Consider the following 16,799-nt stretch of genomic DNA (forward strand, 5'->3'; position numbering starts at 1 on the left):
CGGCTACACTCTGGTCTCATTCAACACTCATGACTTGTATTAAGCTAGACTCTGTTGTAGATTTTTAAAAAGTCTTGAAGCCAGCAGCCAGTGGCTCACTCCTGTAATCCTACCTACTCAGGAGGCTGAGATCTGAGGATCATGGGTCAAAGCCAGTCCAGGCAGGAAAGTTTGTGAGACTCTTACCTCCAATAAACCACCAGAAAACTGGAAGTGGCACTGTGGCTCAGGTGGTAGAATGCTCACCTTGAGTTGAAGAGCTGAGGGACAGTGCCCAGGCCCAACGTTTAAGCCCCATGACCCACAAAAAAAGAAAAAAAAACCTTGGTTCTTTTCATGGGAATTTGCCTATGGGGCTTGAACTCTGGGCCTGGGCGCTGTCCTTCAGCTCTTCAGCTCAAGGCAAGCGTTCTACCACTTGAGCCACAGCATCACTTCTGGTTTTCTGGTGGTTTGTTGGAGATGAGCGTCTCATAGACTTTCCTGCCCAGGCTGGCTTTGAACCGCGCTCCTCAGAGCTCAGCTTCCTGAGTAGCTAGGATTACAGGCCTGAGCTACCTGCACCCAGCTTGGTTAGCTTTTTAAAAATTAACTTTCAGTGTTTTCCCCCACTCCGTCACTGTTCAGTTTTTGAATTTTATTTCTTTTAGGCAAGAGGGGAGATTACATCCTTATTTCCAGTAGGAAAATATTACTTATATAAAATTTTGGCCCATTTCCTTCTCCTTTACCTGTTCCGTTCAATTTAAGAAATTTAATTTTACCACATACCTAATATGCATATTTCATATTAAGGTAATAATACCTTTTTCTTTATTTTTAGTTATTTGAATAACTACGTAATTAGGGTCACTCTGTATATTTTTAATTAACCACATGAGTATACAAAGGTATAATTTATAGCATCAGTAACTTCATTATCCTCATTATCTAATCTTTCCTGTGATAGGGCCTTTCTACAATAACCAGAGATTTTAGTTATACTTCCTAACACTCATTTGTAAAAAATCAGGATGTTAAAGATAGGATGAGAACCCCTGAGTAAACCACACTGAGGCCACTTGGAGTGAAGCTGCAAGGAGAGGCCCTTGGACACTATTGCTCCAATTTCTTTATGTAAAGCAGCAACCTAGTAAGCCACTCTTGCTGGAAAATTACTCTTGAAAAATTGTTTGTGGATTTCATTGACAGTATCAAAGTCATTTGGGTCAGCCAGCAAGACAGTTGCTTTTACAATATTAGTGAGGTCACAGGCTGCAGCTTTCAGAATGTCACCCATGTGTGTAAGAGCTTGTTTTATTTCTTCTACTACCTCTCCTGGCACAAGCTGTCTGCTTGAAGGGTCCATGCCTACCTGACCTGAAACGTACATGGTGCAGTCAACGAACACACTTGACTTCGGCCATCAGAGACGGCATGGCTAGGCCTTCTGTCTTGTGGCCAGCCCAGGGGAACACTGCACTAGAGAGACCCACTCTCTCTCTACCTCAGACAGACCAAGCCCTCCCTGTGTCCCTATCTAATTTTTTAAAATTTTAATAGCTTACATTTACTGGAAGGGTTTAACATAGAAAGTGAACTAAAAGACAATACAGTAGTTTCCTGATCTCCCCAGTATGTGGTTCTGAAGAGACCACTCTTGAGTTGATACTGTGTATGCCCAGGATGTGAGAGTTCAGACTGAACCACAATTGTGAGAGGCAACTTTCCCACGATTCCCCCCGCCCCCAACTTCCACTTGAAGCACTATGGCACCTTTTAACAGATTTATCACTTCTATTAAGCACATGCACATCTCTTGGGCTCCATCTGCTTTGTGGGAGGCTGATCCTCATAAAGTGAAAGGCAGGGAAGCGCTTTGAGAGCACACAATGACTTAACACAAGCAGTGGCAAAATAGGCCAGACCAGGTGCTGAACTATGGAATTTGTGCATGGGAACTTTAAAGTTTTATTTGTTTGTTTTGTCGTTGTCTGTCAGTTGTGGAACCTGAACTTTGTCAAAGCCTGGGCGCTGTCCCTGAGCTCTTTTCCTCAAGGCTAGCATTCTACCACTTTGAGTCACAGCACCACTTCCAGTTTTCTTGTTGTTAATTGAAGATAAGAGTCTCACAGACTTTCCTAGCTGGACTGGCTTTGAACTGCAGTCCTCAGATCTCAGCCTCCTGAGTAGCTAGGATTACAAGTGTGAGCCACTAGCTCCAGGCTAAAGTTGTTTTAAAAATATTTTTATATTAAAAAAATTGTTTTACTGTTCTTGGTCAAAAATGCATATAATAAATGCACGAACAAGTAGGCTTACTGTTAACCAAAAATTTAGTTGATTTCATCTTCTAAATTTAATGAGAATATTCTAAATGATAATATTACTTCATAATAAAAAGAGAAAATGTTTTTAAATGACATAATGGTTAATGTTAATATTGAAGTGCTTGTAATGGGTTGGTCCTGCACTCTATGAAATGAGGGAGGGGCTGGAGCTAATAGCCAGCTGAACACTGTTAACAACCCAGCTGTCACTATGAATAACACTCTCTCAGACAAACCACGTTAGTCCCCTCATGAGGATGGTGTCCCCATGACACAAACACCTCTTGAAGGGCCTGCTGCCTTCAGTGAGAGATGGAGACCCAGGCTAGCACAGCCAGGGGCAGGAGAAATATTCTGTGTATTTTACCAGGACTTACTAATGAGTTAGATTGGAGCGTGAAATCAAAAGAGCCACTGCTGACAGCAGGGGTGTGGGCTAGGATTCTTCACTGAGGTGGAAAAGGTAGGAAAAGCAGCTTCCTGGAGAGAGGCAGGAGTAACAGCACTTAGTTGAGACAGGTTCTGTTTGAGATGCAGGTCAAGACCAGGCCAGAGATGCATATTAAGAACATGAGTGTAAATCTTGTATAGAAGCTTGGGACCAGATGAGCCTAGAAATAGGAGGGAGACCAGACAAGTTCCAAGCGGGGCTTGTAGGCAGGCTCAGAAGCTGGTCCTCCCAGTGAGTGAAGCAAAACACGGTCATGGGAGAGGATGGGAGGAAAGCAGAGACTGCGTGTGGACAGCAGCGTCAGCAATCAGACCTCCTTCAGGTTAGTGTTCTCAAACCTGATGGTGATGGAGACATGATTGGCAGGAAAAGAGGAACATTAATTCACTCATGGACATTGGACTTGAAAGGAGATGGTGGCGTGTCCACCATCTGTGTCCTCTGGGCAGTGGGGTAAAAACTTGTATCATCACTCAGCACTAGAGCTCCTCCATGAGAGTTGGGAAGGGGGACGGTGTCAGGGACCAGGCTTGGGAGCTGAGCTTTATCCTTTTTTTTGTCACTCGTGGGACTTGAACTCTGGGCCTGGGCACTGTTCCTACGCTCTTCAGCTCAAGGCAAACACTCTGCCACTTGAGCCATAACGCCACTTCCAGTTTTCTTATGGTTTATTTCGAGATAAGAGTCTCATGGACTTTCCTGCCTGGGCTAGCTTTGAACCCCAATCCTCAGATCTCAGCCTCCTGAGTAGCTGGGATCACAAGTTGGCTGTGACTGTAGGGGAGCTGACTCTGTTGGGGCAGTTCAAGTGAGGTGAGACCGTTAGGCCAGACTGGGAACTTGGGGCATGGAGGTCAGAAGTAAGTCATGGAATAGTTCTCCCTGTTTTACTTTCATGGTAACATGAACACTGTTCCATAGAACCTCTTACTTCCTGACTAGTCAGTGAGACCATTGATATCTGGAGCTAAACTTTTAAATTAACCTTCCCCACCTGTGGAAAACAAGTAGGTTTAAGTGTTTTGTATATGAGTCTATGTGAAACACGCCATTGGGAAATGCCAATCAACCATTTCCCCAGCTTGTTTGCAGCGGGCTAATTGCATTGTGACCAGCCTGATCTTTTTATCTTTTCAGTGGAGGCCGAGACAAGGTGCAAGAGAAGCATTACAGCCCGTTCCGGATCCTCCCCTATCTGGTTCATGTACATAGCTCTGCCCAACCCGAATCAGAACCTTGCTGCCTCACACTGATTGAGAAGACTCACTCTGGTTATGAAGGTGAGGCCAGAAGTCCTGCGTGTAGGGAAGAGACAGAGATATCCTGCAAGAAAATCTCTATAGGGATTTTAGTAAGGTCTCTTTCTCGAGCTTGTCCCCTTCCTCAGGTGTCTCCCTCACAGACAGCAGACCTTGTTGTCTATGCCTAGGGCCAGGGGAAGACCTAGTCCTCTAGTCCTTCCTCCACTGGAGACATGCCCTGGGCCCTTTTTTGCGATCTTAATGAAATAAGTGTACTAAAATTCTTGCAAGAGAAGCCATAGTACAGTTTATATCTTCTGTGACATAAACAGAAGCTACCAGCGTGGTCATTTTCCGTGGAAATACAGCATCTGGAAACTCCAGGTACAGCCATTCCACCTGACTCCATTGTTTTGTATTAGCAAAGAGCATTTATGGAAAGGCATTGCATTGTGGTATTTATGTACATGCATCTAATGTGTTCCAGTCATATTCACCCCTCTGTCACTTGGCCTTTATTCCTTCTCCTTTGTTCATTTTTGAATGGTTTTATTGTTATTCTCACCTATACAATTTGATCGTATCCATCTGTCCTCTTTTGTTCCCCCTTTACTCCTACTGGTTCTCTCCCAGTTTCCCTTTTACAATCATATTATTATTTTAGGTCTAGATTCTGCATATGAGCAAAGATGTGGTATTTCTCTTTCTGAGCTTGGCTTAGCTCAACATGGTGATCCCCAAGTTCCATCCATTTTCCTGCAACAAAAGATATCATTTCATTCTTCTTTTTGGCTGCATGATACTCCATTGGGTATATATGCCACATTTACTTTATCCTAGGTACTTTTGGGTACCTAGGCTGATGCCATAGCTTGGCTATTGTGAACAGCATTGCAATAAATGGGAATATTGGAGGTGTCTCTATTCTATGTCAACTTATATTCATTTAGATAAATGTTCAGGAGTTGTATAGCAGGGTCATAATTTAGTTCTGTCATTAGGTTTCTGAATAATCACTATTGGATTTCCATAATAGCTGCATTGATTTGCATTTATATTACCACCAACACTGTGTGAGGGTTCTTTTTTACACCTCGATCCTGACAGCCTTTGCTGTCATTTATTTTCTTGATGATAGCCATTCAGATTGAAGAGAGAAGGAATCTCTGTCATTTTTTATTACCATTTCTTTTAGGGCTAAGTATATAAAATATTTCTTACGTATTTATTAACCATTGTCCTTTTTTTTGAGAATTGTCTGTTCTAATATTTTGTCCATTTATTAGTTGAATTATTTGTTGTTCATATTTAACTTTTTTAGCTTCTTATATATTCTGGATGTTAACTCTTTGTCCAGAATTTCCCCCAAAATTGTTTCCTTTGATGTACAGAAGTTTTTTTTTTTTTGCTTTGATGCAATCCTATTTGTCAGTTCTCTTACTTCCTAAGCAATTGAAGTCTTATTCAAAAAGCCCTTACCTGCATATATATCTTCAAGTGCAACCTCTATGCTCTCCTGTAGTAGTTTCAAAGTTTTCAGGTCTTAGAATGCAATCTTTGAGGAAGCTAGCTGTAGAAAGATCTTTGATTTTTTTTTTTTTTTTGGTTGGTTGGTCTTGGGCCTGAACTCTGGGCCTGGGCGCTGTCCCTGAATTCTTCAGCTCGAGGTGAGCGCTCTACCATTTGAGCCACAGTGCCACTTCAGGCTTTTTCTGCTTATGTGGTGCTGAAGAATTGAACCCAGGGCTTCATGTATGCAAGGCAAGCACGGTACCACTGAACCACCTTACCGGCCCCCTTTGATTCATTTTTAATTGATTTTTATACAGGATCAGCAGTAGGGATCTAGTTTCAGTCTTTGACATGCATATAACCAGTTTTCTTAAATACCATTGTTGAAGAATCTTGTCTTCAACACATGGTTTTGGTACCATTATTGATCATGGGATAGCTGTAACTGGGGGGGGGGGGGGGGGAATGTTATTTCTAGGTCTTTGATTCTATTGGTCTGTTTTAGTGCCAGTACCATGCTGGTTTTGTTATGGTGGCTCTAGTGTAATTTGAAGTCAGGTTTTGTGATACTTCTAGTGTTACTCTTTTTGCTCAGGATTGATCTAGCTATTCTGTGTCTTTTATGCTTCCAAACTAATTTTAGAATTGATGCTTCTATTCCTATTAAGAATGACATTGGAATTTTGGGTGGGGATTCTATTGAATCTATAGATTGCCTTTGGTAATTGAGGTGTTTTACAATATAAATTCTGATTCATGAACTAGGTTCCCTGTGTTCTTAAAGCACAAGTTAAAGCAGAACTGACTTATACCAATTTTATTATGTATGCAAAGACTGTCTATACAGTACTAAGTAACATTTCAAGATCTTTCGTTTAGTTTTCTACAGCCACTAAACAGGACTAATGTTTGTACTTCCTCCTTTAACTCTTTTTTGTTGTTGTTGTTGTTGTTGTTTTTTGTCAGTCATGGGGCTTGAACTCTGGGCCTGGGCACTGTCCCTGCGCTCTTCAGCTCAAGGCGAGCACTCTACTGCTTAAGCCAAGGCACCACTTCTGGTTTTCTAGTGTTTTTTATTGGAGATAAGAATCTCATGGACTTTCCTGCCCAGGCTGGCTTTGAACTGCGATCCTCAGAACTCAGCCTCCTTGAGTAGCTAGGATTGTAGGCGTGAGCCACCGGCACCTGGCTTCCTTTAACTCTTAAGATTATTTGTGATGAGAAAATGAACTAGAACTAGTCAGTGTGTGTAGACTCTCCTTTGTTTAAAGTTAACTTTACTAGGCATATCATTCTGACCTAATGAAAATTGTCATTTAAGCTTCAGCTCCTTGAAGACCAGACCCCTAAGTGAGGTTTCTACCATTTGATATGTAGATTTTATTCGATTTTATCATGTACAGTGAATGATTAATTAGATACTTGCCTGCCTATAGATAAATCTTTCTGGTTTTTTTCTTTTTTTTGTAGCTCCTCGAATCCCAGTGGGCAAAAGAATTTTTACCACAACACACACTCCAGGCTGTGTGTTCCTTGAAGTAGATGAAAGGTAAATATGCTTCAACCTAAAAGAAATTTATTTCTGAAAATGAATGCCAACACTAAAAAGTGTGTATTTTATACACTCTTCTACATTGTATAACTGAAATCTACAAACTGAAAAGTTTATAGCTCAGTGGTAGAATGCTTGCCTCACATGCATGAGGCCCTGGGTTTGATTTCTTAGCACCATATAAACAGAAAAAGCCGGAAGTGGTGCTGTGGCTCAAGTGGGCTAGCTTTGAGCAAAGGAAACTCGGGGACAGTGCACAGCCCTTGAGTTCAAGCTTCAGGACTGACAAAAAAAAGAAAGAAAGAAAAAAGTCTCACTGACTTTCCTGCTCCGGCTGGCTTCAAGTCGCGATCCTCAGATCTCAGCTTTCTGAGCAGCTAGGATTACAAGCATGAACCCCCCAGAGGCTGGCTGTAAATATTTAAAAAAATTAAATTCTTGCCAGCCACTGGTTGCTCATGCTTGTAGTGTATTGTGGTTCAAAACCAGCTTAGGCAGAGAAGTCTGTGAAACTCTTTTAAGTCCAATTAACCATTGCAATTTATTTGCATTGTCTAATTCCCAATACTACATTTCTCAAAGTGGTTTACAAGATGTCTTTTCAGGTTTCACAACTTTGTGCCTTCGATAAATCAGGTGTCAGCACTGCCTTAGACTGAAGAGGAACAAGAATCTGGAGTTGGTTTGCCAAAAGCAGCCTTAATTTCTTACTGGCCTCATCTAGAACAAAGACTCTGATCACCTCATATTTAGTGTTTTCACTTGTCAAGGAACACTTAACAACTGTCTTCAAATCAGTTAACCAAAAATTATAATTAGTCTGGGAATGTGGCTTAGTGGTAGAGTGCTTGCCTAGCATGCATGAAGCCCTGGGTTCTATTCCTGAGTACCACATAAACAGAAGAAGCCAGAAGTGGCTCTTTGGCTCAAGTGGTAGAGTGCTAGCCTTGAGCAAAAAGTTCAGGGACAGTGCTCAGGCCCTGAGTTCAAACGCAAGGACCAGCAAAAAAATAAAAATAAAAAACTTGACAAAGTTATAAATACTACATTTAAAAAATATAAAATGACCCTGCAATAGATGAGTGGATCAGAAAATGCGGCATCTATACACAATGCCTATGTGCCAAAATGAACTCCAAGAAATGGAAACCAGAGGTTATTATTTTAAAAAAAGGAAGGACAATAAGTTTATTTAATGTTACTCTTTGATTATAAAAACGTAGAGAAAATGAGTGTATTAATAAGTTGCAAAATAATTGGCAAGATATTTTGTGTGGCCGTTTTAAAGAACATTTAACAAAAGAAAAATCTGAAAATCGCTTACATTTATTATACTAAAAAACATATTCATAATGTCTATGCATAGAAAATGTTAATAGAGTCAGTTTTGTCAAAGTTCTGCTTGGTGTTTTCAGAGTTTCCTATGGACCTTCATCCCAAAAATGTTCATGTGCTAATACTGCCATTTTACGTCACATTCAGTTTTTATATTTCTTTGTAGTTAGTGTCTTTAATCATGCCCTGTTAATACTTTTTTACTATAACAAAGTATTTGGGATAATTAACCTGTAAGAAAACAATATTTATTGTAGCTTTTGGTGTCAACCATATTGAGATGGAGCTTTGCTAACTTTTTGCCTGGACTGGCCTTGAATTGTGATCCTCTGGATCTTTGCTTCCCAAGTAGCTAGGATTATAGTCCTATACCTCCATACATAGCCCATGATACGATCTTTTTAAATAGCAACATAATGGACAGGATGACTCCTTTGAAGAACCTGCTGAAAATACAGGTTGCTAGTCTTCCTCCAGAAATTGTGATTTAGTGGCTTCCCATGAGCCTTCTAACCTGAGACTCCTTCCTGGATGATCTTGATGCAACATGACAGACAACCTCCTAGGTCACATTTCCTCACAGAGCGGGAACTTAGATTTGTTTCTTGTGTTTGTCTTTTTTGGTACTGGTATTTGAACCCAAGCCCTAGGCATGCTATCCATACTCTTAGCACTGAGCTCTGTGTGTCTCTAATCCAAGAGTGTTTTTTTATTTTTTATTTTTATTTTTTTGTCAGTCATAGAACTTGAACTCAGGGCCTGGGTGCTGTCCCTGAGCTCTTTTTGCTTAAGGCCAATATTCTACCACTTTTAGCCACAGATCCACTTCCAGTTTTCTGGTGGTCAATTGGAGATAAGAGTCTCATGGACTTTCCTGCCCAGGCTGGCTTTGAACAGTGATCCTCAGATCTCAACCTCCTGAGTAGCTAGGATTACAGGTGTGAGCCACCAGCACTCAGCTCCAAAAGTGTTTTTTAAAGATGTTCACTATAAAAATTACTTGCTCAGTGTCACATCTTTCTTGTGTTGTCTGTCTGTCCCAGAGCAGTGCCTTTGCTAGGTTACCTACCTCAGGATCTAATCGGGACATCCATCTTAACATACTTGCACCCGGAAGACCGTCCTCTGATGTTTGCCATGCACCAAAAAGGTAGGACCTGCTCCTCAGAAGTTAACACTGACTTGTTCTAATTTTTCCTTAGAGCTTAACCTTAAACCAAATAGTGATGTTTTGAGACTGCTAAAAGAATCGTTTGCTGTTTTTAACTTACTAAAAACCACAAATAAGCCAAGCATCGGTGGCTCACGCCTGTAATCCTAGCCACTCAGGAGGCTGAGATCAGAGGATCGCGGTTCAAAGCCAGCCCAGCCAGGAAAGACTGTGAGACTCTTATTTCCAATGAACCAATAGAAAACCAGAAGAGACACTGTGGCTCAAGCGGTAGAGCACTTACCTTGAGCTGAAGAGCGCAGGGACAGCGCCCAGGCCCAGAGTTCAAGCCCCACGAATGACCAAAAAACACACACACAAATAATTACTCCAAAGGCACTTGTAATTAGTATGCCTCAAGTTAGTTTTTGTCTTATTGTTTTGTGCAGTCTTGAAGTACGCAGGCCATCCTCCCTTTGAACACTCGCCCGTTCGATTCCGCACTCAGAATGGAGATTACATCATCCTGGACTCCAGTTGGTCCAGCTTTGTGAACCCCTGGAGCCGGAAAGTATCTTTCATCATTGGTCGACACAAAGTTCGAACGTAAGTCAATCCATTTTAATGTTTTCAAAGAATTTTTCTTAATCAATTAATACGTTTAGCCTAAATGAAGCACAGACTTCCTTGCAGTGCCTTCGGGAAATGTTAGCAATAATGCAGGCTTTTCAGTATCACTGGACAGCACATTTTACTTGTATTTTTGTGTGTATGTACCAGTCCAGCAGCTTGACCTCAAGTCCTGGACACCGTCCCTGAGCTTTTTTGTCCAAGGCTGGTGTTCTACCACTTGCTGCACAGCTCCATTTTCAGCTTTTTTTAAATAGTTAATTGGAGATAAGAGTCTCACAGGCTGGGAATGTGGCTTAGTGGTAGAGTGCTTGCCTAGCATGCATGAAGCCCTGGGTTCCATTCCTCAGTACCACAAAACTGGAAGTGGCACTGTGGCTCAAGTGGTAGAGTTCTAGCCTTGAGCAAAAGAAACAGGGACAAGCCGGGGACCAGTGGTTCACGCCTGTAATCCTAGCTATTCAGGAGGCTGAGATCTGAGAATCGCAGTTCAAAGCCAGCCCAGGCAGGAAACTCTCTGAGACTCTTATCGCCAATAAACCACTAGAAAACCAGAAGTGGCGCTGTGGCTCAAGCGGTAGAGTGCTAACCTTGAGCTGAAGAGCGCAGGGACAGCACCTAAGCCCAGAGTTCAAGCCCCACGACCGACCAAAAAAAAAAAAAAAAAAAACAAAGAAAAGAAACAGGGACAGTGCCCAGGACAAGCTCCAGGACTGGCAAAAAAAAAAAAAGTCTCACAAACTTTGCTGGTTGGGCTGGCTTTAAGCCACAATCCTCAGATCTCAGCTTTCTGAGTAGTTAGGATTACAGGCATGAACCCCCACTGGCTATAAATTTTTTTTTGGGGGGGGGGTTCTAGTCGTGGGGCCTGAACTCTGGGTCTGGGCGCTGTCCCTCAGCTCTTCAGCTCCAGGCTAGCACTCTACCCCTTGAGCCACAGCGCCACTTCTGGCTTTTTTTCTTTTTTTGCTTATGTGGTACTGAGGAATCGAACCCAGGCCTCAGGCATGCAAGGCAAGCACTCTTACTCTGAGCCACCTTCCCAGCCCCCTATAAATATTTTTAAAAATTAAATTCTTGCTGGCCACTGGTTGCTCATGTTTATAGTATATTGTGGTTCAAAGCCAGCTCAGGCAGAAAAGTCTGTTAGACTCTTAAGTCCAGTTAACCATCAGAAAACCAGAAGTGGAGCTGTGGCTAAAGTGGTGGAGTGTCAACCTTGAATTTAAGAAAGTTCAGTAAAAGCATGAGGCCCTTGAGTTCAAGCCCTAGTACCAGCACCAAAAAGAAAGGAAGGAGGGAGGGAAGGAAGGAACTGTTTGTAATTCTATCAGCATACCCAACTTGTCTGCTTCATTGCTGTTCCTACCTTGTAACATAATCGTATAAAATGGGTTCAGAATAACCTGGCATGCTATTCTTGCAGCTAAGAAACTCATAGTCCCTTCTCTTTTTTGGAGGGGGTGGGCATTATGAGTTGAAATTGGAGCCTTGCACTTGCTACGCAGATTATTTAGTGATTTAGCCATATTTCCTAACCTTCTTTTTGCTCTCCTATTCTTCCAACAGCTTCTCCCATGCCTGGGCTAGCCTGCATTGCAGTCCTTCTAGTTACACTTTCCACTTAGTGCCATTATGCCTAGGTTTTTATTGATTAAGATAGGGTCTCACAGATTGTTTTTCCCAGGCTAGCCTCAAAACTGTGATCCTCTTGATCTTAGCTTCCCAGGTAGCCAGGATTACATTCATGAACCACTGCACCAGCCTTGATTTTTTTTTTTGTCCAATTTTAGTTGACCTGGTATAGATTCCTCTTTAATATCTCTGTGTGGGTTTGATTTGGTTTTTGTTTTTATGTGTTTAAGTATGAAAATTACACTTAGTGGCATACTAACATGAAGACTGCTTTAGCTGGGCTCCTGTAATACCCTAGCTACTCAGGAGGCTGAAATCTAAGGATAGTGGTTTGAAGCCAACCTGGGCAGAGAAGTCCACTAGACTCTTATCTCTAGTTTAACACCAAAAAGCTGTAAGTTGAGCTGTGGCTCAAGTGGCAGAGTGCTAGCCTTGAGCCAAAAGGCTCAGGGACAGCGCCTTAAGAGTTTATGTTTTAATAATTTTGGTGGGTTTTTTTTTTTGTTTGTGTGATTGGTTGGTTGGGTTTTTTTGAGATAAGAGTCTCCCTGTTGAGCCCAAGCTGGCCTTAAACTTGAAATTCTCCTGTATCAGCCTCTTCCTAAGTGCTGGGATTACCATTCCTCCTCCTGCTTTTTTATTTTGTCCTGAAACTTTTTATACGTCAGCATATTAAACAGAGAATATGCCAAGTGCTGGTGGCACACACTTGTTATCCTAGCTACTTAGCAGGCTGAGATTTGAGGATCTCGACTCAAAACCAATGAGATTCTTGTCTCCAATTAATTACCAAAAAAAGCTGGAAGTGGAGTTGTGACTCAAGTGGTAGAGCACTAGCATTGAAAACAAAGGGTCATGGATAGCACCCAGGCTCTGAGTTCAAGTCCCAAGACTGACACAAACTGAGATCATATTTTATTACAGCTTAAATTACAGGAGATCTGATAGGTACAGTAAAGAAAGATCTCAAAATTGTTCTCATTTCTCCGTGCTCCAAGGTTTGGTCTTTCTGCAGAGACGGCCTGGACCTTAATGGAAATGGGCTCCTCGCTACCCTAACTCCTGAGACTGATTTATGGTAGAAAAGTAACAAATAAATATGTAAGACATGGGGCTGCCAATTAAGTGCTGTTTGAACTAGTCAAAAAAACATTTTTCTCCTAGTAGGGAAATGAAAATAAAATTATGTTATTCTATAAATGTAGGGAACTCCAGAGTATGTAAGATTTTTCTTGTGACTTATCCTTCTAGAAGCGCTTCTTGATAGGTGTGTGTCCCTGCCCCAAGCATTAGTAATGATAAGTCTTTCTCCTCTTCCCTTCCTCTGAGTTTTGAACTTAGGGCCTTGCATTTACTCAGCTTGTTTATCTGCTTGGGTGATGATGCTTTACCACATGCGCCACTCCTCCACTCCTGCTTTTTTGCTGGTTGTTTTACAGATGGAATCTAGTGAACTTTCCTGGTTAGGCTGTCTTTGAATCTCCATCCTCTAGATCTTAGCCCCTTAAATAATTAGGATTTCAGATGTGAGCCACTAGCACCTGGCTAAGTCTTGAATTTTCCAAGCTATCCTTTCAGTTTTTTGATTTAACACATGAAATTACAACATACATATATATAAAACTTACTATAAGTACTCCAAATCTCATCAGCATTTTGGAAAAAAACTAAAACAGCTATTTGTATGTCAAGATCTAAGGAAATGTGAAGGAAAGAACTTAGAGGCTACTAGCCATTAATCTTACATAAAATAACAGTTATACATTGTATCTATAATATATTTTGGTGGTACTGGGGTTTGAACTCAGGTCCTCATACTTACTAGTCAACACCCCACTCTACCACTTGAGCTATACCCCAGCCATACAAAATTACTATTATTATTATTATTATTTTGTTGGTCATGGGGCTTGAACTCTGGGCCTGGGTGCTGTTGCTCAGCTCTTCAGCTCAAGGCAAGCGCTCTACTGCTTGAGCCACAGTGCCACTTCTGGTTTTCTAGTAGTTTATTGGAGATAAGAGTCTCACAGACTTTCCTACCTGGGCTGGCTTTGAACCACAATCCTCCTGAGTAGCTAGGATGACAGGCATGAGCCACCAGCGCCCTGCTACAAAATTATTTTTAATGTATTTATTCCTTCCAGTATTTGTGAGCTGCCTGCACTGGGAAAGCACTGTCCCGGACCCTGAGAGTGAGGAGACAGAATCTTCCCTTCGCCTTTCTTTTCTCCCAAATACAGTCAAGTTCTATAGCAACGTTCACAGCTAGGAATACCTAAATGTCATAGTATGAAACAGCTTCTTCTGTTTCTGTTTCAGAATTTCACTTTAAAAACAACATCCAATTATGTTTGAGAATTTCTTAAGTTCATCATATACAGAGCGTGTTTAATTTGTACATTCATTCATTCATTGGTGGATGCATTTATTCTTTAACAAAGACTTAGTGGGTGCCCACTGCTCTTGGTATGGAGATAGAGGAGTGAAACGGCAGACACCAACCACAACCCATGCTTACAAGGTCTGGGAAAGAGGCAGAGGACACCCAGTGTGTGTAAAAGCACAGTGTATTGTTGTGAGGCAAGGCACAGTCTCGTGCGCACACGGTGCCCCTATACTGTGCTGAGAGGCACCTGCAGGGCAGGTGGGTGAGCAGCAGCTGCTACACCAGCCGGGACATGGAGTTGGCGCCTCTGTGACACTGCGCTGTCCTAAGATTTCCTCAGAGTAACTTCTGACTTGGGGCAGTCTTCCAGCTTTTGGTAACTGAGCTGGTGGTATCTATCAGTTGTGGGACTAGACTGGTGTAATAGGAAAGCACTGGCTCTGGGCTCAGACAAGTGCATTTAGACCCTGGCTCTGGTGCCTTTTGGTTATGTAAATTTGGAGAAATTCTTTAGACACTCTGATCATCTCACTATATTTTTTGTGTGTTTATTGTGGTGCTGAGATTGAACTCAGGGCTTCATACCTGGTAGGCAAGGGCATTGAGCACTAAGCCCCACCCTACCCTGCACTCTTCTCTAACTATAGTATAGAAATAACTGAGATGATGTAATCTGACTTAGATGTTCCACTGGAATTTAATCTGCCAAGTCCTGAGAGGCAACTGGCCTTTCCTTTGCTTGTCCCTTAACAACTAGATTTTGTGTGTGTGTGTGTGTGTGTGTGAGAGAGAGAGAGAGAGAGAGAGAGACAGAGAGAAATGGATAATCTTCATTCATTCCAAAAATACTTTTAACTGGATTCAGAATTGATTTATGACTAAATATTTATATATTGTGTATTTGTGCCAAAACTTTCCATAAAAATTGGTACTTTAGGGAAACTTGTTTGTTGCTGGCCAGTGGCCCACACCTGTAATATTAGCATTCAGCCCAGATCACTTAATAAAACCTCATTTCAAATAACTTACGTGCTACGGGTGTATCTTCATGATAGAGCTCTAGCCCAATGTGTGCGGAGGCCCTGGGTTTGATTCCCAGCACTGTAAGAAAGAAAGGGGAGAGAAAGAGTAACACTAAAGTCTCGTTTGTTTCTTTGTGTTTTCTATACCCATAAAGAGATTCACTTTGGACTTCATTGTAAATGAATTTTAAATTTCTTGACTCAAAATCTTTCACTTGGTATTTTGTAGGAGTCCACTAAATGAGGATGTTTTTGCTACCAGAATAAAGCAGACAAACAGTAGTGACAAAGACATAACAGAATTACAAGAGCAAATTCACAAACTTCTCTTGAAGGTAAAGTGAGAGGTTTTAACAAAACTAACACAAAATTTCCATAATGGGTGTTTTTGTTAATATTCAGTATTAGTAAAGTCACATAGTAAAAGTAAACTATGAAGAGATCTTTACATTCCAGAATTTTTTCGCCTTCCTCATTCTGTCTTTGAACTAAGTTCTATCCTGAGGGAAATATACAGAACATTTGTAGAACTCAAGCAAACAAGTAGACAGCAAACTAAGGTACAGCTACAAGACAGAATAGCTTTCTACATGAGAGAATGCTTGTATTCCAAACACCACCAAAGGGTTCAACCTCAGGATTTTGGTTTCCGTATATTTAAAAAGAAATAATTATTATGAAGTGGAAGAAGAGAGATGCTGGGTCTCTGTGTTTCTGGTATAATAAGGCAAAATAGGAAAACCATTCATTGAAAAAGAACTATTTGTGGGTTCTTCTTGTAAATAGCTGTTAGTCCAGTAATTTTCAAAATGTCTTTAATAAAATCTCTATAGAGTTCAGAACATATCCATATCATTCTTAAACTTATACGTGGTGTGTGTAAGTTCACTTGGTTTGTAGTTTCTATATTATTGTTAATCTTTGCCCTTGTAATGGGTTGCAATAAAAAGGAACCAAAGCAAAAAAAAAAAAAAAAATAGTGTGAGAGAGAGAGAGAGAGTGTGTGTGTGTGTGTGTGTGTGTGTAAGTAAAGTTTAGTCTTATCTATTGTAAACTCAACATAAATAACTAGTTTATTATCATGATTTTTAAAATCATGTGTATACTACAGCATTGAAAATATGTGTTCTAGATACACTCATCCCACCTAGAAAGTAAGACTTTGCCCTTGAGAATTAGAAGGCGACTGAGGAACATCCAGGGTTAGCTCAACCTGCATGCACCTAGTTCAGAGTCAGAGAAGTTTTCTTTTTAATTTTGGGATGACTAGCAATGCTCTGCTGTGGGGAGCCAGGAACTGAACGGGCCCTTTCTCTCTTCAGCCAGTTCACGCGAGTGCTTCCAGTGGCTACGGAAGCCTGGGAAGCAGTGGTTCACAGGAGCAGCTTGTGAGCATCACGTCGTCCAGCGAGTCCAGTGGGCACTGCGCTGAGGATATGCCGAAGGAGCCGGTGCGTGGCAGAAAGGGTCTTGGACAGGTGCCAGGCCACCTTCAGTTCTCTGTGGTGCTTCATGGGGGGATGTCTCCAGAGCTGTTCTTAACTTGAAACTCTCATCTGATACGTTTCAACCCATT

At 41.4% G+C, this 16,799-nt stretch overlaps 1 protein-coding gene across 4 annotated transcripts in view; it reads left to right on the forward strand.

Moving 5' to 3' along the window:
• Per3 (period circadian regulator 3) overlaps positions 1–16,799 on the forward strand; it is a 41,260-nt gene that overhangs the window by 6,684 nt on the left and 17,777 nt on the right. For all 4 annotated transcript variants that reach the window (XR_006149948.1, XM_042695671.1, XM_042695673.1 and 1 more), the window contains 6 exons: positions 3,898–4,040; positions 6,984–7,062; positions 9,444–9,550; positions 10,000–10,156; positions 15,453–15,558; positions 16,546–16,674. Coding sequence is in view for 3 of the 4 variants with exons in the window: in XM_042695671.1 (XP_042551605.1) it covers positions 3,898–4,040; positions 6,984–7,062; positions 9,444–9,550; positions 10,000–10,156; positions 15,453–15,558; positions 16,546–16,674 (721 nt within the window). In the remaining variant the exon portion in view is untranslated. The remainder of the gene's footprint in view (positions 1–3,897; positions 4,041–6,983; positions 7,063–9,443; positions 9,551–9,999; positions 10,157–15,452; positions 15,559–16,545; positions 16,675–16,799) is intronic.

This window comes from Dipodomys spectabilis, unplaced genomic scaffold (assembly GCF_019054845.1).
Source record: "Dipodomys spectabilis isolate Male_0828 unplaced genomic scaffold, ASM1905484v1 ptg000188l, whole genome shotgun sequence".
Lineage (NCBI taxonomy): Eukaryota > Metazoa > Chordata > Mammalia > Rodentia > Heteromyidae > Dipodomys > Dipodomys spectabilis.